At 52.6% G+C, this 13,228-nt stretch overlaps 6 protein-coding genes across 6 annotated transcripts; 1 reads left to right on the forward strand and 5 right to left on the reverse strand.

Annotated features, from left to right (window-relative positions):
* Window positions 1-1,969: 1,969 nt before the first annotated feature.
* Window positions 1,970-3,136, forward strand: MRS44_003506 (uncharacterized protein; the record flags this gene model as incomplete). The annotated part of the gene is made up of 4 exons (XM_046268491.2): window positions 1,970-2,027; window positions 2,097-2,144; window positions 2,224-2,932; window positions 2,983-3,136. 4 exons carry the CDS (start codon window positions 1,970-1,972, stop codon window positions 3,134-3,136), a joined length of 969 nt encoding a protein of 322 aa, XP_046137624.1.
* A 581-nt stretch (window positions 3,137-3,717) lies between these two features.
* On the reverse strand, window positions 3,718-4,824 carry MRS44_003507 (uncharacterized protein; the record flags this gene model as incomplete). The annotated part of the gene is made up of 3 exons (XM_046275391.2): window positions 3,718-4,116; window positions 4,173-4,756; window positions 4,806-4,824. The coding sequence occupies 3 exons, from the start codon at window positions 4,822-4,824 to the stop codon at window positions 3,718-3,720; spliced, it is 1,002 nt and encodes a 333-aa protein (XP_046137625.1).
* A 461-nt stretch (window positions 4,825-5,285) lies between these two features.
* Window positions 5,286-6,310, reverse strand: MRS44_003508 (uncharacterized protein; the record flags this gene model as incomplete). The annotated part of the gene is made up of 2 exons (XM_046268492.2): window positions 5,286-6,042; window positions 6,096-6,310. The coding sequence occupies 2 exons, from the start codon at window positions 6,308-6,310 to the stop codon at window positions 5,286-5,288; spliced, it is 972 nt and encodes a 323-aa protein (XP_046137626.1).
* Window positions 6,311-7,109: 799 nt separating this feature from the next.
* MRS44_003509 (uncharacterized protein) lies at window positions 7,110-7,652 on the reverse strand (the record flags this gene model as incomplete). The annotated part of the gene is made up of 3 exons (XM_046280832.1): window positions 7,110-7,358; window positions 7,415-7,566; window positions 7,616-7,652. The coding sequence occupies 3 exons, from the start codon at window positions 7,650-7,652 to the stop codon at window positions 7,110-7,112; spliced, it is 438 nt and encodes a 145-aa protein (XP_046137627.1).
* A 653-nt stretch (window positions 7,653-8,305) lies between these two features.
* On the reverse strand, window positions 8,306-8,797 carry MRS44_003510 (uncharacterized protein; the record flags this gene model as incomplete). Its single annotated transcript, XM_046275392.2, has 2 exons — window positions 8,306-8,511; window positions 8,566-8,797. 2 exons carry the CDS (start codon window positions 8,795-8,797, stop codon window positions 8,306-8,308), a joined length of 438 nt encoding a protein of 145 aa, XP_046137628.2.
* Window positions 8,798-10,068: 1,271 nt separating this feature from the next.
* MRS44_003511 (uncharacterized protein) lies at window positions 10,069-11,155 on the reverse strand (the record flags this gene model as incomplete). Its single annotated transcript, XM_046280833.1, has 3 exons — window positions 10,069-10,265; window positions 10,318-10,772; window positions 10,827-11,155. The coding sequence occupies 3 exons, from the start codon at window positions 11,153-11,155 to the stop codon at window positions 10,069-10,071; spliced, it is 981 nt and encodes a 326-aa protein (XP_046137629.1).
* Between the last annotated feature and the right edge of the window lie 2,073 nt (window positions 11,156-13,228).

Here is a 13,228-nt window from a genome sequence, read left to right on the forward strand (position 1 = left end):
CCGACACACACGGGCCTGGAAACATGGAAAGGAATGGATGGATGGAAGGGGCAGAGCGGAAAACAAGTCAAACGGACATCTTATCTGATCTCATCGGAACCGACTGATTGGGATTTTCGGTAGAGAGGGTGCTCGTTCCGCATGTCTGTCTCGAGTGCCGACTTGTACACGGCATCCAAATCTCACGATCCTGGGCATGAGGCCACTGGTGCCTTTTTGACAATGCGCTTTTTGCTCTGTGCTTTTTCACACACACAAGGTACAATTACCGAAAGGAAAACCCGGGTTCAATTCCATTCCCCGGTGAAGCACTTCCGACGGAACCTCTTCCCCTTCTCTTTGAGTAAGAGATCTCTTTGGGTCCAGAAAATGATATGGAACAATAAGTAGCAGACCTCGGCAAACCTCGGCCATGCACTTCCTTTTCGCTTTTTTTTCGTGCAACGGATGATGGCCGTTTTCAAAAAACAAGGGGGTGTGTGGATTTTTGAATGGGGGTAGTGGTGTGGGTGTAGTTGTTGGGGGAGAGAGGGAAAGGAGTCATTGGATGCGAAACGGTTCCGATTGATGCTCTCATTCTTGCAGTTGACATTGGATATTGTTAGAAGGCGCACATCCATTACTATCTTATCTTTTATTCATATTTGACTCATAGTTAAGAGCCATTGTTGTGAAAAGTTCATATTTCTCCGAGGTGAAAACCCCAGATTTACATTGATTAGCTAATTCCGTAAGGCGAGGTCAGCGGAAAAGGAAAGCGCAACGAGAGGTCGAGAGCAGAGAAAGGCAAGCAGGTGCGGGACCCCGCAAAATCACAAGCTCGGCTACCCGTCGGTAAAAGAGAGAAACCGACGTCACTTGGAACTTCACCGAGCTCTGTGTCTACACCGTGACCTTGAATTATTACGAGGTTCGGTCAGCTGAGGGCATCATCACAAGCTCATCCTTTCCTCAAGTGTTTTTCTTGGATAATGTGTATGTTGGCATGTGGTTGTACGAAAAAGAAACCAAGAATTCGTTGCTTCGGCCGCATGGATGCGTAGCCGCACACGCCCTCCGCACCCCGGTCCTCCGCCTGCCCGGAGCCTGTGGGGCTTCTTGTTCGGCTTTGGGATTGGGGGGGCCAAGTCAAGTCATCAGAGCAAGAGACGTCAGAGTTCGCGGGTGTTTTTGGGACCTGCACTTGGGGGAGGGCACATGTGAGTGAGGGGATGAGGGGAGAGGGCGTGAGGGGAGAGAATATGGCTTTAGATGTAGAATGTTTTCTTTGATACCAATACGTTTTTGAAGCTCTACACAGCACGCGTTATCATGGTCCGGGCACCTCTCCGAACAAGATATCTGCATCTTCATCTTCCTTTCTTTTGCCCGTCCCACGCGCATGCGCATCCTCCTGCTTCCGTCCCTGCATCCCCTCCCCCTCCCCAACTCACACGCCTCCAGCTAAGCTAGGCCATCACGGCCAAGCTCCGAACCCATTCATGGCTTTCTCCGAGGTGCTCCTCCCGATGAGACTGTGGGGTTGTTCGTCAGGTGTGTCGGTAGCTACACCACGATTCCCCGTGCCCATTCGGCAAGGGGATCCATTCTTTTTTCATATGAGTCTGCCTTTTTGACCTTGCGCGACGGCGTCTCGGCCGGAGAGAGAGGTGCTCCATCCACCCATTTTCTTTTTCTTAAATTGTTTCCCTCCCTCCGTTCTTCGCTCCTCTCTCTATCCTTCTTAGCCCTCTTCTTCTCCTTTGCGTTGTGACTCTTCCTCTCCCCTCCCTCTTCCCCAAGTCCTCGTAGCCTCACATCCCGTCGAATCTCCGAACACCTCTCCTCCGAACCTCGGTCTTAAGAGTCCTCGTCTGGAAATTGAAATTGAGAGTCAAGACTCGCGATCCGGTGCCGTTCGGTGGACTGTGAAGTAAGACAAGAAAAGGAAGCCAAAAAAACTGGGCGCATAAGCTCTGGTTCCGTCGCAATGGCTTCCAAGGGTGAAGGCAAGAGGCAACCGCCCTCGGCGGCCGTCAACCTCATTGGTATGTCCCAATCGCATGAGAATGCTCTCACAGAGCACGGCTGAAGCATAAACTAACGCCAATTTACAGCTGGTGGTGGTGCTGGTATGATGGAGGCCCTCGCGTGCCATCCCCTCGGTAAGCAGCCAAACCCTCTTGCGCCTCACTCGCGCGCAAGCTCAATTGACCCCCGAACAACGTCTAATGAGTTAAAAAGACACAATCAAGGTCCGCATGCAGCTGTCGCGGCGCGCAAGGCAGCCCGGAGCTCCTAAGCGCGGCTTCATCAAGACCGGTGCCGACATCGTTCGCAAGGAGACGCCCCTCGGCCTTTACAAGGGTCTGGGTGCCGTTCTCACTGGTATCGTGCCCAAGATGGCCATCCGGTTCACCTCGTTCGAGTGGTACAAGCAGATCCTCGCCGACCCCAAGACGGGCGCCGTCTCCGGGAAGGCCACCTTCTTCGCCGGTCTGGCCGCCGGTGTCACAGAGGCCGTCGCCGTCGTGACGCCCATGGAGGTCATCAAGATCCGTCTCCAGGCCCAGCACCACTCCATGGCCGACCCCCTCGATGTTCCCAAGTACCGCAACGCCGCCCACGCCCTGTACACCGTCGTCAAGGAGGAGGGTTTCGGCGCCCTCTACCGCGGAGTCAGCTTGACTGCCCTGCGACAGGGTTCCAACCAGGCCGTCAACTTTACCGCCTACAGCTACTTTAAGGAATGGCTCAAGGTCTGGCAGCCCCAGTACGAGGGCACCAACCTTCCCAGCTGGCAAACTACTTTCATCGGTCTCGTCTCTGGTGCCATGGGTCCCCTGAGCAACGCCCCTATCGACACTATCAAGACTCGCCTGCAAAAGACCCCCGCCGAGCCCGGTACCAGCGCCTGGACCCGAATTTCGAGAATCGCCGCCGACATGTTCAAGTGAGTTTCTAAAATATGCTCTCAGAGATACAGCAGCTAACAACCCCCAGGCAAGAAGGTTTCCACGCCTTCTACAAGGGCATCACCCCCCGTATCATGCGTGTCGCTCCCGGCCAGGCCGTCACCTTCACCGTCTACGAGTACCTCAGGGATAAGCTAGAAAAGAGCAACATCTCCCTTGTTGGAGGCAAGTACGAGGAATAAAATGGGAGGAACATGGAAGAGAAAAAAGTCACTGCATACCCAGTCGAGCCTGATCTCTTTGTTGCATCTCAACAACAAAGAAGACGTCGACTTCCACACACATCACATCACAACACACACCGACCAGAAAGCCGCTTTTTTGTACCGTCCCAGTTTCTAATACCTCCCCAGTGCAAAATGCTGTGAAAGATGCGGAAGAGTCCATCTGAAAAACTCGGGGCGGGCGGCACATGATTGGCGAGACGAGAGCGAGTACATGACATGAGAAGACAACACCAAAGAGGATGAGAAGGTCAACGATACAAAGGAGAAAGAAAGGATACCATGCATTTGGGGGGTTGAGGGGCGGCTTGGGTTCTCATTACATGCATGCATCTTTGGATAAATACCAGCATTTGTAGCTTGGACAATTGACGTTTCTTGCATCAAAGATTGACTTGCTTTACATACCTTGAAAATGTGATCAAGCTGTATTGTATCTAGTTAGACGTTTCGGCGTGCTCGTAAACATGATAGTTGTAAATGTGTATCTTTCGTCTGTTCATCTGAAATCTTTCTCATCCGTTGGTTCATCACGTCGATTACTTTCGGCCAGGTCGCTTCGGTCGGCTGAAGCCCTGTCTGGCAGCAACCTTGGGGTGCAGATCGTCCAATACAGTCTGCTCCGTGATCTCACTGGGCTCTTCCACCTCAAACTTCTTCTCCAGCTTAAGTCCGGCTTCTCGCTCGGCAACCTCCAGCACCGCCCGCTTCATCAGGGGGTACATCATCCTGAACTTGATGGCCTTGTTTCCGGGCGTCACAGGGCAGGTGTAGATGAAGAGCACGGGGCTCTGCTCGGCGCCGTTGTGTGTGTGGGTATATCGGTAAAAGGTGAACCGCGGCTCGGTCTGCGAGATGGCCTGAGTCAATTCCGCGATTGAGCTTGGCGTCGGCGATTCGGGAACAAGCTCCACCACCTCGGTTTCTGGGTTGATTTTCTGCCAAGTCTGTTAGTATCCGGCATAGGATAAATCAATTGCCCAAAATAGCTCACCAGCATGACAACCGATCGTCCGTCGTCCTGTCCGACCTCCTTCATGGCAGCGACCGCATCTTCTCCAATTGGCATAGAGAAGCTCTTGCTGAGATGAATTGCCTTGACTCCTGTTCCAGATCCGGCCTCTTGCTCAGCACGCTTGACCTCGCCTAACGCCTGCTCTTCCTCAGTGAGAGGGGCATCCAGCTTTGTATGCGCATCATGCTTCTCGAAACCCTTCTCGCTCAGCTCTTCGGGGACTGTCACAAAAATGGTTTCACGGAAGTGTTCCGATCCAAGCTCGCGGACAAGAGTCAGGCGTGTCGATGCAAAAAGCATCTTCTGGCGCACGCGCGCAGCATCGGGGACGTAGGTGATGGCGAGGAATTTGGGTGCCGAATCGTAGCGGCGTAGGATGATGTAGAGGGCGACGTCAGTCTTGATGTACGGCTGCAGGCTCGCTAGGTTCTCGCCGAAGGATGAGGAGGTCGAGGGAAGAGTGGCGACAGGGACGAGGGACTCGTTCTCGATCGAGGCAAGGAGGCCAAAGGTATCGTCTGATGCCAACAACGAGTTGAACTCGTTCTGGAGCTCTTGAGAGGCTGTTGCACGTGAGATGATGGACAGGCAAGAGGGGCGATCCAACCATACCTGCAATACCAGACTGCATCTTGTATGTATCCCCTGTTCACGGGGAGCGTTTGATAAGATGCGAGAACAAGTCCAGGTAAATGTCAATGTTTGATGTTGGTGTTGACGTTGATGTTGCTTGGTCGTCAGCTCCTACCCCGCCACTTCCCCCTGGACGCTCGGAGCTCTGGTGGGGCCGTTGAGGCCGCACTCACTTACCCTACGCCGACGGGAGGTCAGGGAGCAATTCTTTCTGTATGCTCTACAGCCATGTGGCCTTTCGCACAAGTGAAATTGGATTAAAACTCTCACCAAGTTTGACAACCTGTCTAGGACATTCTCGATCAGCGCTCCCAACATGACAGTGTTGGGCCACGACTCAGACCGCCCAAAATCTTCCCAGATAAACCACCACCAGAGTTCCCTACAACACATGACCCCTTAGACCGAATGCTGCCATAACTTCTACTCAATACCCTCCCTATGAGACCTGACCTAAGCTTATGCAATCATAACAGCAATCAGGAGCAGCTCGCCCAGCGCCGTAAGGACCGGGACCTCGAACTGGCTCGACTCAGACACAAGGACCTGGGAAGGCACAGGCCCGTCATTTCTGTTTGGCGTAATCGAGGGAACAGGCTCAGGAAGAGTTTCGGTCAGAAGGGTCTCGCTAGTGACAGACTCTACGGAAGAGTCGGGTGGAGTACCGGTGACCAAAGTCGAGCTAGATGTATCCGAGGCAGTTGTTGCAGGAGGGTTTTCCTGAGGCAAGGTGCTGGTCGAGAGGAGAGTGGTAGGCGGCACTGGAATATCTGGCTCTAGCTCGTTCACTGAAGTGGTGGGTAGGGGCTCACCAGGTGTTGAAGCCGATGAAGGTACAGGGGCCGACGTCTCCGGAGGGGGTAGGGGAGCATCAGTTGGCGGAGGAAGTGCCTGGGAGACCCCGATCTCGGGAGGTGATGCCTCTGTCTCAGAGACTTCTTCCGCAAGGGCGCTTGATGCAGCGAATTGCTCTCGCAATGGGGGTACAGGGGCATTGTTGGACGGAACTGCTGGGTTCTCTGGGTTGACTGGCTCGGGAAGGACCTCGTCCTGTAGAAATACGGTATCAATGATGAACAAGGTAGAGATTCTTGGCTTTCCCTCCGGGCAGATCCCGCCGCACATGGGAGAGTTGGGATTCTCGAAGCAGGGGTGGTTGCAAGAGCCTTCGTCAACAGCATGGATCGCATCGGGGTCGTTTCCACAACGACAAGCACTGAAGTATGTTAGAAGCGGACATGGGGGATAAACTTGGAAGGAAAGACTCACTCGGGAGACACTGCAGCAAAGACGTGACCTGCACAAGCTGCCTGGCAGGATTCATGGCTCAAGACGCCAGAAGGAAGCTGGACGGGTTCACCGAAGCCCGCTGCATCGACTGTAGCGCAACCCCAGTATTTGAACGGCTCGGGTTCGGACCCGTACGAGGCCTGGCCAAGGACGCCCATGGCCCCAAATGCGGCGATCAAAAGGTAGCTGAGCATCGTGGATTATCGATGGACATGGGACGACTGGAGGACAACGACGAGGGATTGTAGAGATGAACCCTTGGGAATGAAGGAATGCTGGGGAACTGGGAAAGGAGAAGAGAAGAGGGTCGAGGGAGAAAACTCAGCTGGGCTGTCCAAGAAGAAGGAGCCCGGGAGGTGAATGGGGATCCAGCTCTGCTCAAGGAAGGAGCCTGGACGGAGTGACATCCACCTGGTCCTGGGGAAGGCGCTGTTGCCGAAACCATCATGAGCGCACCTTCCCAACAACAACCCCGACTCAAACTCGTGGCGGCCACCGTCAGAGCCCAGGGTCTTGGAGACCAAGCACGTGGCATCCATGTTCATAAATGTAATCCAGTTGACCAATACTTAGGTAGGTACCTATGGATCTAAGTACCTTACTGATGAATGAAAGGTGAGAATATCAGGGCCCGGGTATCTCACTGTGACCTCTTTCCCAAACCCAGCCCCTCAACGCCTGAATAACGCCCTAATAAACTGCCCCATTCCACGTCTTCCATTCTTGTCGTCAGGCGAACTCGATCATTGTGCATGCCTTGGTAGTGCCCAAGGTGTCATCGCTTCATCGCTGAATGTCGCCAATTCCCGTGCCAGCGCTGTCCTCGAAGTCGTCTTCCGGATGCGATTGCTGCCTGTCTTCTTCGTACGGGCTCTCTGCCCCGAGTGTCATCGAATTTGCCGTCGATGCTCTACTCGCTGCCGACATCTTCCTGTTTTCAGAGTCACCTGTCATCAAACTTCTCGCCGCCTCTCCCAACACCGCCGTCTTGCTCTAGCTTCCGGTTGTCGGTGCCGTCTCTGTCGGCCTTTCTTGCAGCTCCCACGTCCCGCCGCAGCGCTCAGCGAGCTTCTTCATAGCATTTGCGTCAATCATGTCGAGAAGACCTGCCACCTCCGAGACATCGCGATCAATCCGGTCTTCCTTTGCCTGGGATTGAGTGTCGCTCTGGTTGAGGGGCCCAAAGACCCAGAGCTCCTTGATTCTGCGTGACAGGGCGAGTAGCTCTTTGATGGAGGAGTACTAGCAAATGTCAGATATTCGGTCAAAATAGGCACTGACGTAAAAGGCCGACTTACCAAGCCGTCAAACGCCATCTCCATCGAGATTCCCGCCACGGAAATTGTTTCGGGATTGCTGTTGCTGCGCTCGCCCTCAGCTTGGATGGTTGCAAGCATCATAAGTGTGCGATAATGAGTGAGGATATCGGCGATGAGTCTGTTGTGCGTGTCTTGAGACTTGTCAACGACAGTCATAGGCTGTTGGCTTGAGAGACTCACCCATGAGATTGGCACTCGTAGCTTGTGATCGATCCATGATTATCAGCGTTCCTCTAGGGTCTGAGTTTGTGAAACAAGTCAAGTTAATGAGGCAAGGCACCAAGTACTGCTCAAAGAGGATCTAAGTGATGTTGATGCAGTGTGAGGTTGGTTTGTTGGAGATGGTGGATTTACAAATGGGGGTGGAGCAAAGCTCCCAAAGGTGGGGCCAAGGGTACGGTGACACCTTAGACGAAAAACGCAAATAAGAGAGCGCTCTTCTCAGGAATTGCCTAGAATCCATTCTTTCAATACAAAATCAGAGTATTGATGGGACCTGAAGCTATACGGTAGTGCTCGTTGACTTCAAGGCGATTGGAAGGGATTGGTGGTAGTGTTGAAAAGCTTCACCTAAGTCCCAACGCAAGACGATTTACATCACAGGATTGCAGAACATATTCGTCATTATACACTTGACATTAAAGGCACCCATCCCTGCTTGCCATGTTACTTGGATATAAAATTAGTCCCGGTCAAAATTCGTGAAGCTTGTCTCCAATAACACCGGCGATCGTCTGCGATATAACCTTTGCATCACCATAACCCAGCTTCGTGGTGATTTCGGTAGCTTGTCTGCCAATAGCGGCTAGGGTACCCTCAACAAAGCGGTGCTAGGACAATGTTAGTTGTTGCGATGTTACATTGGTAGATTCAGTAGGGACGTGCCTGGAAAATGGAGCGCGACTTGTCGTGGTACACAAGGAAACGGTATTTGTTCCCCTTCTGCTGGCCATACATGTAATCATTGTCGACCGTGAGCTTGAAGCCTGTGTCGGTCCTCTCAATCTTTGACGACTTGAAGTTGTCTAACAACTCCTCTGAGACGTACAAAAAGTTGGTCTTTTCAGTCTCATCGGCTGTTGGATATGAGAACTATGCGGGATTGACTCTAAGGGCAGGTCCATACATACCACGAGTGTTGGTAAACTCAATGCAAAGGTAGTTTTTTCTGAACTCCCTCATGCTCTGCTTCCAGGCGACGGGGGTGATTCTCCATTCCTCCTCCCCAGGGATGGTGAGGACGTCGGACTTTTGGACGGGCATGTTGTATGTTGAGGGCGAAGAGGAAGTATCTGTGTACTTGGAGAAAGGACTGGAGAAGTGCTGAAGTGATTCACGAGAGATGGCCTGCTCTGCTCCCATCTTTATAAGCACCGAGAGTAGAATAAGGAACTAGCAACATGTTGGCTTCTATGTGAGTCCATGGAGCCATCTCACCCTCCATCCAGGTCACTATTCTGAACTATTGAGTCGTCCCAGCTCAGCTGACAACCATCTGGACCAGCCAAGGTAGATCGGTAGTTGAGATCCATGGCCCAGAAGGCTCGGATTGGGAGAGAGGACCGAGCGCTCAGTCTCCGAGTTGAGCTGAGCCTCCACATCTTTTCAATAATAGCTGCTCGCGCCGCAATGAACTGGCGGGTGAGTCTACCTCCCCTGCGGGAAGACCCTTCTCGGCCCGTGTGATGGAGGCAGCCCGCCACATCGAGCATCGGAACTCCACGCTAGGGAGTTCTAGCTCCAACAGACAGGGACGCAAGCCGTCCCCGCAGAAGGATTGGAACAGTTTGGCAATGTTTGGAACGAATGATAGGTGCAATGAACTCATGTTACTTTGTATCAATGTCTAGTGGCTTGCGTCAAACCAAGCCCCAAGGGTCCGTCTCATCTACGAAATCGTCAAAGCGAGGCCCGAGAAGTCCTGCACGCCTTCAACGGGTCTGCACGTGTGTCATCAATTGGGGACACTGGGCATTCGTAGGAGTATCATGACGTGGGCGCTGAAAGGAGAGATCTACAGTACTCAATCACCAAGACAAAGATCAACGTAAGATCCCGGGATCAGAGTGACGAAGGAGATCGATAGCTAACAGGCCGGACAGATGAATCATACATAGGCCATTCCTTGTCAGCGATAAAGGATAGAAGTTCAAGATTCCAGAGCGATATGTAGGTGTGGCAGCTTATGTAACGCATCAACCACAGGCTCCAGCATACTTGGCCTCAAAGACGTAAAATCAGGGGCATTCCTGAATACGAGGTCAAGACACACAAGTCTCTATTAACAGCCCAGCACAAGCGCATCCCGTGCAGAACTCTCTATCTCCTACTATTGCCCCCATGATAGTGATAATGCTACAGAAACCTCTACATGACACAGACATAGCAGATTGCCCCGTCCCAATCAATCCCAGACGCCCGCCCCGTGACCAAATAAACTAACAAGAACCCAAAGGTAATAAGGGCGAACCCCTTTTGAACATCCTCGTGCTTTCATGCCCCCGTGTTTTCATCCTGATTCCCGAATTGGATGGATAAATAAAACTGCATGTGAAAGAAAACGTGCTCCTCCTATCGTGACAGTCTATAGGCCGTGTGAATCGAATCGCATCGCATTAGCTAGCTCCCTCGGATCAGAGCTGCCCGGTCCAGTGGCGGTCCTCTCCCTTCCATCCGAGGCGAGGCCAGCCCTTAGGAAGGGTAGAAAAGGGAGGGAGGACGTATTGGCCGTCGCACTTGTCTGCTTCGCAAGTCATGTCGCACATGCCGTAGTTTTGACAGTAGCACTCGGCGGCGTTGGGGCAGTGGACCGGCTTTTGGCCAAAGATGACTGATTTGAGTGTTAGTCTGTACAACGATTTACTCATGACTGGGGAACTTACTGTGCCATGAATACTCCAGGACACGGCCGCTCAGGTCGTCGCCCAAGGGAGACACAATCAGCCACTCGCGGAATCGCACATACTCGGCGCGCGGGCGCTTGCGAATGGCCTCACGGCGCACGGCGAATTGCGAGCAGCAAGTGACGCCAACTTCCTCGGGGACCTCGAGGCTGGGGAACAGCTCTTGGAAAGCCGCCTTGTATACGTGACGGGCGTGGACTGGCTCCCCCTCCTTGGCAGGAGCTTCGTCCTGGATGGGTTTGATCTCGGCGGGGCAGCCAAGGACCCAGACGCATCGTAGGTTGGCGTAGCCGACCTTTTTGAGGTTGTCGAAGCGGAACTTTTGGAGGAGGGGAAGGGCGTCGTAGTCGGGGTTGTCGTTGTGCCACTGGAAGCGCTCGGCGTGGTGGAAGATGATGTTGCCGGGCAGGGAATCGTATCGGTCAATGATGTAACTGCGGCGCACGCATTAGCAGACGCATCCTGTCAAGTTGGGCAGGTGGGCGTACGTCAAGAAGACCATGGCCTCGCGCCCCTTGTTCGTAGGCACGGTCAACTTGGCTTTGTTGTCGTCGACGACGTAAATGTTCTTCTTCCACTCGGGGAGGTAGTGGTCGAGCCACGAGACGTTCTCGTGCTTCATGCTCGCCACCACCATCTCGACATCGTTGTCGCCGAGGCGCAAGGTGGTAGACGTGTCATAGACATGGCTGCGGGAGTTTGAGGAGGGAGGGAGGAGGTCGTCGCGGAAGTAGAAGATGATGAGGAAGAGCAGGACGAAGAAGCCGACGACGTTGTTGCGATGCGAGCGCTGCCGGGGAGTCCAGCGACCGGCCATGGTGGAAAGACGGCGATGTCAATATCGTCGTCGTATGAGTTAGTAGAAGTCCGTGGAGCTGTCAGAGGAGAATCGCAACGTCTCGTCTGCAAACTGACGAGATCGTGGAAATCTGTAAAGCAAGGGTTGCTGCTGATGCTCTGGTTAGGGGGGTCCCTCTTCTCCCTTGAAAATGGATCCATCCTGACAGCCAGCCCCAAGCTAAATCGAGAAGAACTGGACCGCTAACGAAACATCCCTGCAGTGCGTGCCTGGCACTGCGTGTGTCAGACAGGTCAAGTTCCGTCACGTTTCGGCTTGGGCGCCTCAGTGGCTTGATTCGACGCGGCCTCCAGGGCTCGCTCTGGAATTGCCGGGTTTTAGTGGACGCCTCTTTTTAGGTGATGTAAATACAGCTGCAGTTTTCAGATTAAATTACGATCAGAATGCACGATTATTTATGTCGTCTCCCTTTTGGTGCCATACGGAACGTGCAATCATCTTGAAGGTATTTGACGTGGATCCTGAATACGAGCCAAGGTTACCTCATCAGTCGTCACCAACATCATGATTTTGAACTCCATCTAAGAGCGGCCGCTTCTGGGCCCAACTTGAAGCAAGAGTATGGATGCTGAACCTTTTCCTACGATCGCTTAGGTGCCCAGTCTACAAATCGCCATTGTTGTCTACCACCAGAACTGTCGGATTGCTAGCTGAGAGTTCTCATTGATAGCAAGGGCTCCAGTATGGAAGCGGAGGTGGTCGTGTACGAGATTCCTTGGCGGTGTTTGCAGGCTTAATACGAGTATTCCCGAGGACCCGAAGAAGCAATTCTACGATGAGCAAAGGTATCTCACAGTCGATATAAATCCACCAAGACCGGTAGGAGTATTGGTCAGGCGGGCAGGTAGAGATGTAGATGGCTCGAGTATCATCGACGCATGCTCGTGGTCGCGCAATTGGCGATGCGTCAACGCAGTGAGAGAAGTACCAACCACAATCCATCGGCCAACACCCCCCAAATTAGTGCTTGGGTAGGTTTTGGAAATATATATTTCTAAAGACATTGGCCAATGTAAGAAGAGCAGATGATATAAGGAGGACGGCGGTCAGAAAGCTGTGTACGCGTAATTAGGCTCGGAAAACACGGCATCAGCCTGCTCGTATAGAAGCCACGACAGTAAACAGAGCCACGCTTCGAGCAAGAAACAAGGACTATGTAGAAGAAACATATCTAGTTCATAAGAGCACCATTGGGAGGACACTGGGATGTGCATCGAACAGAATGTCAGGGGCTCCTCGAAGACTAGGGTAAGTGGTTCGGCGAGAAGGCGAAAGAGGGTGAACACGCTCGCCAGATAATCTTTATCCCGTCGTAGACACGATTGTTCATGGCTTAAGATGGGATTCACGATGTTGTAATGGTTCCTTTGGTCTTCACCATTCACCTCAGTGGATCGGTGACCATACCGCGAGAGAGAGAGAGAGAGAGAGAGAAGCAGGGCGCCCCGATTATCCCTGTCTGCGGAATTCGAGTGATAGTGTATATATGTTTCTAGATATAGAATACTCATATGATCCCCTGGGTTCTGAGGCACTCATGAAAGCCAAGTTTATTGACTGCGCGAGAAGTGAACACTGAGTGCCAACGACGTCAACGCTTGCTATATAAGCAGTGCGCATCGCATACACAGCATCAAGACACATGCAAGAGCTCCAAGATGAATAATATTAGAGCTTAGGCCGATGTGGTCAAGCTAACTAGTGAGCAGACTGCCCAAGTTCCCTCATATCACTGATCCGACTGATGAATCTGTCTAGATGGCAACCTAACCTGTGGCCAACAGCAGTAGGTACAGTTTCTTGTGCTTATTGGAGGCAAGGCAAGGAGTGGGTGAGTCTGGCTGGTTCTATTGAAACGTCAAAAGAACACCGTTCCTTGGTTTCTCGGCCGTTCCTGGCGAGTGTTTAGACGGAGGGTCACTTAAACAGAGTGCAATGTGGCCTTGACGTATCTCGGAGAAGAGCCACTTGATTAACAAAGATACAGTCGGTCATGGTGTTTGATATTGATTCATCTTCCAGTGATCAACC

The sequence above is a fragment of the Fusarium solani genome (genome assembly GCF_023522795.1).
Source record: "Fusarium solani strain SB1 chromosome Unknown bctg00000001, whole genome shotgun sequence".
Taxonomy (NCBI): Eukaryota; Fungi; Ascomycota; class Sordariomycetes; order Hypocreales; family Nectriaceae; genus Fusarium; species Fusarium solani.